The sequence below is a fragment of the Henckelia pumila genome, chromosome 2, assembly GCF_033568475.1.
Source record: "Henckelia pumila isolate YLH828 chromosome 2, ASM3356847v2, whole genome shotgun sequence".
NCBI classification, from domain to species: Eukaryota; Viridiplantae; Streptophyta; class Magnoliopsida; order Lamiales; family Gesneriaceae; genus Henckelia; species Henckelia pumila.
In genome coordinates this window covers 94,868,421-94,878,977 of record NC_133121.1, presented here as the reverse complement: position 1 = coordinate 94,878,977, position 10,557 = coordinate 94,868,421, and the positions used below count along the sequence as shown (strand labels likewise).

Genomic DNA, 10,557 nt, shown 5'->3' with positions numbered 1-10,557 from the left:
TGTTCATAAATACAAAATTAATCAACCAAGAAGAAAATTCTTCATTCACCCAACAAAAAAATATGGGAAAAGAAATAATAAATTGTGCTAAAAAGTGAATAACTAGATTGACCGACCGCATATGCTTTAGGCTAACCATAGTTGAATCCATAAAAAGGTTCTCAACTTCCCGTGCGCAATTTCCGACATATGTTAGATCATCAAATGGGTTAGTAACTGCCTGCACTGTCATCTGAGAATCTGAGTAAACACACACATTTTGATATCCTCTTTCACGAGCCAGCTTCACCCCAATTTTTAAGTCCAATAGTTCGGCATGTAGAACTGATAGTGGCTTCAAAATCCGTTGCCCAAAAGCGATCACTAAGTTTCCATCCGGGTTCCGTATAACTCCAGCAACCCCAACTCATGTTTTGTTCGAAGAAATACAATAGACATAAAAATTAGCTTAATTGGAGGCCAAAATTGATTACAGTATTGTGGTGGAGGCTATTATTAAAAATTTCCCCACAAAATTTAAGCTAAATTAATTAATCTATTATATATATATGTATGCTCAATTTATTTATTTACAATTATTTATATATTATATGCGTTCATATAATTTATATAATCATTAATTTCGTTTGAAAAGTATAATCTATTTAATCTATCTAATGTAGTAAATATCTTGTACCCACAAAGATACAAAAACAATAAATAAAAGTAGGCTCAATCAATTACAAGCGCACACAAGATACAAGACGCTCATCACATCACCACTTACGTACAAATTACAAAAAAAAAAAACCAAGTAATTAAAATGAAACACACAAATTAAAGCATGCATCGACGTACACTTGTCACTTTATCGAACGACAAAGGCCGGGCCGGGCTAGACAGAAAGCTCCGTTTTGGACACGATAATACCATCGCTATCGGCATACAACCACTCCCCGTCGCGAACCTCCGCACCCCCGATACGAATCGTGACGTGCCTCTCGCCGGCGCCGGTTTTCTTCGGCTTCTTGGGATGTGCCGCCAATGCTCTAACCCCAATGTCGCAACCATTGATGTCCTCCACGTCTCGGATACAACCGTAGACCACTATTCCGGCCCAACCGTTTTTCCGAGCCGAATTGCTTAGGATTCCTCCGATCAAAGCAGACTTCATGCTGCCCCCGCCATCTATCACCAGAACTCTACCATGCCCTTTGCTCGCAACAAACTCTCTCACCAGTACGTTTTCCTCGAATACCTTGACCGTGACGATGCGTCCCGAGAACGCCCGACGTTTCCCGTACATTTGGAAGATCGGGGGTAGGATTCGAATGTCACCGCTTTCGATAAGTTGTTCGTTTGCATCGCAAGCGTCGGTGATCACCAAGGAATCCATGCAAGCCTGTATACAAAAGCAAGCTGCGTTAACGATAACAAATATTAATATTATATGGTGATGAATAAGCCATGCATGCATGCATTTCCATAAACAACACAAAACCATAATATATAAATGTATATATATATATATATATCATAATGACGAATATTGTGATTCTTACCTTTGAATGAAAATCAGTCAACAACTCTAAGAGATGCTGATGAGATCAGAGTGTGAAGGTATAGAATCCCAACAATTTGGGAATTATATATGTATATAATATATATATACAGAGACATATAGTCCACCGACGAGTGTTGAGTAGGTGGTACAAAGTATACTCATGGTTTTGGGGTTGGTTGGTAGGCAAATAGGCCAGGGTGAATTGATTAATTATTCAATGCAATTCAATTAAAACCGATTGGTTGCATGTAATTTTCTGGTTGGTTATTTGTCACAAATCAATCAAATAAATTATTATTTATTTCTCTATCAGTTTTTTTTTTTCCTTTGTTTTTCACGTGGGAACTCGCCACCGCAGTTAAACTGTTGATAATGTTTTATTTTATAGATAAATTATAATAAAGAGAATTGATAATAAACCACAAACCGTTAATTTGACCAACATATATATATAATAAAACGTGTTGATTGCCCAATTCTATGTTAAATACTTTTTTTTTTGAAAGAACTATGTTAAATACTTAAATTAACTATTATGTTTGATATTTGTCTCTATCAGATTATCAATAGTAGTGAATAGCTTAATATCATTTTTAACATAAAAAAAATTATCAGGAGTTAATTTTATATTAGTATGCAAATTAAGCCATGATGGAAATATTGGAATGAAATAAAATCAACTTTGAAATGAAATTATTTTTAATAATAAAATATTTTAAATAAAAATTCAAAACAATAGCTTACTCAAGAAAGTGTTTTATTATTATTATTATTATTATTATTATTATTATTATATGATCAAATAATAATTATTGATGTTTTGTCAATTATCATAAAATTATTTTTATTTAGTTTAACTAATAATTATAATTAATATATAATATTAAATTATTATTTATTACACAATAATAAATCATTGTTTTATATATATAATATTATGGTTAAAAATTGTTATTATTAGATTAGAGCAAACTAAATATAGGAAAATTTTTGGAAAATATAATAATGTTGAGAGAAATGACAATTCCCATTCAAAATTGATGAAATAACTATTAGAAGTAGACATCAGGTAGGGGTACCTATCTGATCGGGTCGGGTTATATATGCTTTTTTTGTTAAAAAAGTAAAGTTCGGATATTACAAGCCCTAAATTAAATATATGTAGGGTCGGTTCGTATATTTTTCCACCCGATAGCCTATCAGATACAACATAAGTTATATGCATTCTTATTACGGTCTATAATATATATTACTATATTACAATAATTATAAATTAATTAAAATTAATTAACATTGCTTTCAGTCACAACGCATTATATCGAAAAAAGAGTCAAACTGATATTAAATCAAAATAATGAAATTATAGAAGTCATGTCAATTCAATTATATATCTAAATTTCCAAATCATAATATTTAAGAAAGGCGAGCCGAAAACCAAACTTGGTTTACCTATAATAAAAAAATATATTCTTCAAAATTATGTTTAAATTAAAACATATATGGTATATTTTTAAAATTAAATCATTAAATTTATTTAAATAAATTTAGGAATGTTACTATATGCATAAATATATACGTACACAAATGTAAGACAAACACACTGTGATTTATAATTACATTTAGATTAAAAAAAATTTACGTGTTTTTTAATCAGGTATGATTTTAGGAAAAATTGTAATTTTAGTCATGTTAGTTGGTCTGATTTTGGTTTTAATCTTATAATTTTTCGAAGTTAGGTTTTAGTCCAATAACTTGGATTTTTGTTTGAATTTTTTTCATTGAAAATCATTAAATCAATTGAATATTACTTATGTAACATCGATAATATCCTGCATGACTTATTTGACAAGAATTAATCATATGTTATACAAATTAAAATATATTACGCAAAAATAAAGGAGAAAAAAAAACGACACCCAAGGTTTACAAATAAAAAAAAAACTTGTCGTTTTGTTTATTTTGATTAGTATATTTTAATATGTATAATATAAACTTAATTCTAATCACGAGTCTTATAGGAGAACGTCGAAGCCAACCAAATAATATTCGATTGATTTAGTGACTTTCAATTAAAAAAAGGGTCAAAACCCAAACAAAAATTTAAGTTAGTTACTTGACTAAAACTAAAACTTTGAAAAGTTATAAGAGTAAAACCAAAATCAGACCAACTTACAGGACAAAAAATGCAATTTTCCCTCATTTTTAATAATGTATACTTTTTTTAATTATGTGTTTTTTTTAAAATTTAATTATTTAATGTGTAATTTTAAAATTTAATTATGTGATTTAATCATGTGTAATTGTATGTTCACTTAATTACGTGAAATTTTAGCATTTTCACTTCTAAATATAAAGTTATTAAATGAAATAAAAAATTAATATCTTAGCCTCTCACACCCATGTGATGAAGTTGTCACCATTCACCAGATGATGAAATGATCAACACGCCGATACCAACACGAGCAACCTTATCATCTCACCAAATTAGACAACACATGGGAAACAAAATACAAAATAACAACAGGAACATGATCCAACAAATAGACATCTTAATTATGCCTTCACAAGTGCATACAATGCTCATCCGCCAGCTACAAATTACAATAACAAAGTTTCTCAAGTTAATAACAATACAGGCGCAGTAAAATGAAACCCAGAAGGCTTTGCATTGACAAGTTATTGGACAATGAATCGAATACATTATGATTTCGATCCAGAGCTAGACAGAAAGCTCTGTTTTGGATATGATAATACCATCACCATCTGCATACAACCACTCACCATCATGAATCTCTGCCCCTGCGATATGAATCGGGACGTGCCTCTCACCCGCACCTCTTTTCTTTGATTTCTTGGGATGGGTTGCCAATGCTCTAACCCCAACATCACAACCATTGATCTCGTCCACATCTCGGATACAACCATTGACAACTATTCCAGCCCAACCATTATTCTGTGCTAATTGGCCTAGATTTCCTCCAACCAAAGCACACTTCATGCTGCCCCCACCATCTACTACAAGAACTCTACCGTCGCCTTTGCTTTCAAGAAACTCTCTAACCAATACATTGTCCTCGAATACCTTGAGAGTGGCGATGGGGCCAGAGAACACTCGACGTTTCCCATATATTTGGAAGATAGGGGGGAGGATTCGAATGTCACCGCTTTCAATAAGTGACTCATTCGCATCACAAGCGTCAGTAATTGCTACGGAAGCCATGGGTTCCCCTGAAAACACAAGCAAGCGACCATAACAGATAACATTGTAGGAAAGAATGCTATATAGTTCAGCCATTCATTTTCTTAAACAACACAAACCATATTACATATCATAATGTAGCAAAGGAATGCTGTAAATCGGGATCGACCAGCAGGGGATAGTAAAAATTTTCGGCAATGGTATTCCATTGCTTCGACTAATACAATCAAAAGGCTTAGATCCATAACTCATAAAAGCTATTATGAATGGTTTGCCAGTCTTATCCTTAATTCGCTGGCAATTGCACATCTTTGCCGCTATAGTGGATCCACCCACTACCGAATGGATCTATTTCTAGTATTAGCACAATACAATTACCGGATTGAAACGATTTAATACCAATAAAAAACTTGGAAAAATTAACTTTCCGGCTTCGGAACAACTAAAATACGTTTTAAAAGAAATGCGGATACACGCTAAAACAATTTCAACTGGATTTAGTACCAATACAGCAGTTCAAAATTCTTCCCCAGCTCGTAAAAAGCAGCTTTTCTGAAAGCAAAAGTTGAATATGCATATGGCCAACTGAAACAATAATGACAACGAGTGCAAATTTCATGAATCAAATCCATCCATCCATATCGAATCAAAAGACCATCGGATCTACTTCAAGGATCACGATCGACGTAGGTTAACAAAAGATCCGAACCTTTTGCCATTTTAAGAACTAATGTCAATAAAAGAAACGACTCACAAATATCGAAAGGCATAAAAATGGCTCACAGAAACAACAGATACAGACTTGTCTGCAATCAAAAATCAAATTTTAATTCTTACCTTTGAATGAAAATCAACTACCCTAAAGATGCAGAGATCACTGTGTGAAGGTATAATCCAAATAATTTGGGAATTTTATACTCCACCGAGTTTCTATCCATCGATTATTGTACCATCCACTTGCGATTATTGTGCCATCCACTTGCGGTCTAGTGTTGAGAAGCTGGAACAAGTAAATTATGTTTGATTAGTAAACAATGATTCAATTGATTATAATCAAATCCCATCAATTTAATCGAAACTAAACCAAACAATCATTACAATTAAATTATTAATTATTTATCGAGATTTCATATTTACCTATCGTGTGCAACATATTTGATATTTACCTCTTTGACATATAATAATAATAATAATAATAATAATAATAATAATAATAATAATAATAATAATAATAATAATAATAATAATAATAATAATAATAATGCACATATTTGATATTTACCTCTTTGACATATAATAATAATAATAATAATAATAATAAGGTTTTTTTGCGAAAGAGTTCCACAAATTTATATTCTCTGAGATAGGTAGGTTTGTCTTATATTTACAATTAATAAAAAAATTGATATAAAAATAATATTGTTTATCAGTCGATCAAATAATTTTGACGTTTGATATAGAAGATCAACGCCAAATATATTCAATACATGAATGGTATGCAAAACACCGATAATTTATCAAAAAAATAAGAGAATGAAAAAATTACAATTAAATTTATATTCATTGATTATTGTGAATTACAAAATTTTAATTCATTATAGTATCTCACATTTAATCAATCATTATTTATCAAATACTATTTCACATTCTTCCTAGGTGTTTTACAAATCACTATATTATTTGTCACCTCACAATCTCATCAAGCAAACTGAACCAACCCTAAAAATAAATAAATTAATATATTTTATATAATTATTATAAAAATAAATTGTTGAAAATGATTTATTTTATTGAATTATATAAATAAAATTGATAACAACATTTTTTTAGAACAAATATTGAGATGTGTAAATTATGAAATAAAAAAAAAAAATTTGAACTAAAACTATGAATTGATCGATAACAAAATCAAATCAAAAATGAAAAATGAAAAATATACAAATTATAAAACCGAAACATAGAGCATCTTTCATCAACATACCAAATTTGATATACATCTCGATAACACACACTTCCACAATTAGAAGGAAAAAAAAATGAGCTTTGCCACGAAAAAATGCCCCTCCATGCATAGTTTTCCCTAAATTTTGATGCCAAAAAGATTAAAATGGCCCTAATCTTTGCACTCCCATCCCCATTTTGATGTATCTTTGTTCTGGATTGAATGCAACATTCGATCCAATTCCAGGATATTCTACAATCAATAACCTCCAGAACAAAAAAGTTTCCGATTTTTTCTTTATTTTTTTTTCAATTGATAAACAAAATATGCCGTGTTTAATCCTCCATAGTACTTCTCATGCAAATATCCTCCATAGGCGCCTGCATACAACTTACAAGAATCGCGTGCTTAGTTACAAGGTAACACCCCCACGTAAAATGCGGTAAATTTTTTAAGATTATTTTTTGGGCTGAATGATCAATCTACGAAAAGGAATACAAAAATACTTGCGGATTAGGCAAAAATTAAGGATGTTGGGAGAAATAAATCCTTGATAATCTGCAATTGGGAGTTGTAGGTTACGCCATTTTGATTGCATTGATTTGTGCCGAATTCTGAATAGATCAGAAAAAATGATGTTGATTGTTTGGTATTATAATCCGTGAAAATGGTTAGCATACCTTCACAATCTTGCAACGTAAAGGGACTGGAACAGAAATTGAGTCCGGAAGGTTACTTAGTTGGGCCCATCAGCCATTGGGTTCTTTAGTTACTTCGTCCATAAATACAAAAAAAAATTTAAAAAAAATTTAACAATGGATCGGATGGGTTTGGATTGACGGGTGACTTGATTTTTATTTCAGGTCAACCCTGGTCAATCTCAACCCAACCCAAAAAAAAATTTTCAAATCAGCCATCGGGTCAGACCGTCATGACCCGATCCGAAAACCCCGCCACCTTAATTTGATTTTTTCGGGTGAACTCGAATTTGATCATCGGGTCAGGTTAAATTTTGGCACAAGCCCTAAATTGTATATGCGGGTCCGTTCGCATATTTTTCCACCCGATAGCCTGTCAGATAACACATAAGGTATATGCATTTTCAATACCGCCTATGTTATATATTACTATACAATAATTATAAATTATTTAAAATTAATTAACATTGCTTTCAATCACAACGTTATATAGAAAAAAGAGTCAAACTCTTTAAAAAAAAAAAAAACAAAACAAAACAAAAACAAAACAAAACAAAAAGAGTCAAACTAATATTAAATCAAAATAATGAAATTATAGAAGTCATGTCAATTCAATTATCTAAATTTCCAAATCATAATATTCAAGAAAGACTGAAAACCAAACTTGGTTTACCTATAATAATAATAATAAAAATATTCTTCAAAATTATGTTTACATTAAAACATATATGGCATATTTTAAAAATGAAATTATTAAATTTATTTTAAAAAAAGGAATGTTAGTGTATACATAAATATATACGTATAAAAATGTAAGACATACACACTATGATTATTTTAAAAAAAGGAATGTTAGTGTATACATAAATATATACGTATAAAAATGTAAGACATACACACTATGATTTCAGACAAACACACTATGATTTAAGACCAAAAAAAATAATGTAAAACAAACACACTATGATTTATGATTACATTTGGATTAAATTTTTTTTTTATGTGTGTTTTAATCATGTATCATTTTTAATTATGTATACATATTTTTAATTATGTGTGTTTTTTAAATTTAATTATGTTATGTGTAATTTTTAAATATAATCATGTGATTTAATTATGTGTAATTGTATGTTCACTTAAGTATGTGAAATTTTAGCATTTTCACTTTTAAAATAAAGTTATTAAATGAAATAAAAAACTAATATCTTACCCTCTCACAGGCCACAACCAAGAAATGAAGTTATCACACCTTATGATGAAATGATCAACGCCGAAACCAACATTATCAACTTTATCTTTATCTCACCAAATTAGATTATTAAAAAAAAAATTGGGGGAGGTTGGGGGGAACAAAATAACAACAGCAACATGATCCAACAAACACACATCTTAATCATGCCTCACAAGCGCATGCAATGCTCATCGAAGTTTCTCAGGGTAATAACATTACAGGCGCAGTAAAAATGAGATCCAGAAAGCTTGCATGGACAATGAATCGAACACATTATGATTTCGATCAAGATCTAGACAGAAAGCTCTGTTTTGGATATGATAATACCATCACCATCTGCATACAACCACTCTCCATCATGAATCTCTGCCCCTGCGATATGAATCGGGATGTGCCTCTCACCGGCGCCTCTTTTCTTTGATTTCTTGGGATGTGCTGCCAATGCTCTAACCCCAACATCGCAACCATTGATATCATCCACATCTCGGATACAACCATTGACAACTATTCCAGCCCAACCATTATTCTGTGCTATTTGGCTTAGAATTCCTCCAACCAAACCACACTTCATGCTGCCCCCACCATCTACTACAAGAACTCTACCATTGCCTTTGCTTTCAAGAAACTCTCTAACCAATACATTGTCCTCGAATACCTTGACACTCGACGTTTCCCATATATTTGGAAGATAGGGGGCAGGATTCGAATATCACCACTCTCAATAAGTGATTCATTCGCATCACAAGCATCACTAATTGCTACGGAAGCCATGGGTTCCCCTGAAAACACAAGCAAGCAACCGCAACAGATATCATTGTAGGAAAGAATGCTATATAGTTCAGCCATGCATTTTCTTAAACAACACAAACCATATTATATATCATAATGTAGCAAAGGAATGCTGTAAATCGGGATCGACCAGCAGGGGATAGTAAAAATTTTCGGTTCGTCATCCCAATGGTATTCCATTGCTTCGACTCATACAATTATAAGGCTTAGATCCATAACTCACAACAGCTATTATGAATGGTTTGCCAGTCTTATCCCTAATTCGCTAGCAACTGCACATCTTTGCCGCTATAGCGGATCCACCCACTACCGAATGGATCTATTTCTAGTATTAGCACAATACAATTACCGGATTGAAACGATTTAATACCAATAAAAAACTTGGAAAAATTAACTTTCCGGCTTCGGAACAACTAAAATACGTTTTAAAAGAAATGCAGATACACGCTAAAACAATCTCAACTGGATTTTGCACCAATACAGCAGTTCAAAATTCTTTCCCAGCTCGTAAAAACCAGCTTTTCTGAAAGCAAAAGTTGAATATGACCAACGGAAACAATAATGAACAACGAGGACAAATTTCACGAATCAAATCCATCCATCCATATTGAATCGAAGACGATGGATCTACTTCATGGATCACGATCGACGTAGGTTAACAAAAGATCCGAACCTTTTGCCATTTTAAGAACTAATGTCAATAAATAAAAAATCTCTTCTAGGGTTTCTGTGACTCCGCTAGTGAGAGCTTTCTTCCTACCCTGGTGTAGGTTCTCTGTGATCAATTGCTGTTGCTATTAAATTTGCCTGGCCTTCTTCTTCAGTTCTCCACTTTTCTCTTATCTATGAATTCAGACGAAGTTTCTCGTCTGGTCAAGGAACTCAAATTGCTGTCTACAAACACTGATGCTCCACCAATTATGATTGATGCTGAGTCAGTACTTGATGGAGAACAACGAATTGGTTATTGTCTAGTGGCTAAGGTCTTCTCTCAAAAAGCTGTGAATAGGGATGCATTTGTTTCTCAAATCCCTCGCATTTTGCAAGCCCAAAAACATATTGAGATCGGAGCCTTGGAAGATAATATGTTTTTACTGGAATTCACTTCTCTACAGGATCGTAGGCGTGCATTAACTGGTGGCCCCTGGAATATCT

General features: G+C 32.1%; 2 protein-coding genes and 1 pseudogene across 3 annotated transcripts; all 3 read right to left on the bottom strand.

Moving 5' to 3' along the window:
- Window positions 1-696: 696 nt before the first annotated feature.
- Window positions 697-1,656, bottom strand: LOC140884065 (putative 4-hydroxy-4-methyl-2-oxoglutarate aldolase 3). Its single transcript, XM_073290729.1, has 2 exons — window positions 1,542-1,656; window positions 697-1,381 (listed from the first exon to the last, which is right to left on the bottom strand). Exon 2 carries the CDS (start codon window positions 1,373-1,375, stop codon window positions 875-877), a length of 501 nt encoding a protein of 166 aa, XP_073146830.1. The 5' UTR covers window positions 1,376-1,381; window positions 1,542-1,656; the 3' UTR covers window positions 697-874.
- A 2,416-nt stretch (window positions 1,657-4,072) lies between these two features.
- LOC140882193 (putative 4-hydroxy-4-methyl-2-oxoglutarate aldolase 3) lies at window positions 4,073-5,766 on the bottom strand. Of its 2 annotated transcripts, XR_012150152.1 has the most exons (3): window positions 5,580-5,766; window positions 4,197-4,771; window positions 4,073-4,158 (listed from the first exon to the last, which is right to left on the bottom strand). XR_012150152.1 is itself a non-coding variant. In XM_073288014.1 (2 exons), exon 2 carries the CDS (start codon window positions 4,761-4,763, stop codon window positions 4,263-4,265), a length of 501 nt encoding a protein of 166 aa, XP_073144115.1. In that variant the 5' UTR covers window positions 4,764-4,771; window positions 5,580-5,766; the 3' UTR covers window positions 4,073-4,262. The 2 variants fall into 2 exon arrangements, 1 of the variants encoding a protein (XP_073144115.1); XM_073288014.1 differs by having other exon boundaries at window positions 4,073-4,771.
- Window positions 5,767-8,851: 3,085 nt separating this feature from the next.
- LOC140884085 (putative 4-hydroxy-4-methyl-2-oxoglutarate aldolase 3) lies at window positions 8,852-10,088 on the bottom strand (annotated as a pseudogene).
- Window positions 10,089-10,557: the final 469 nt, after the last annotated feature.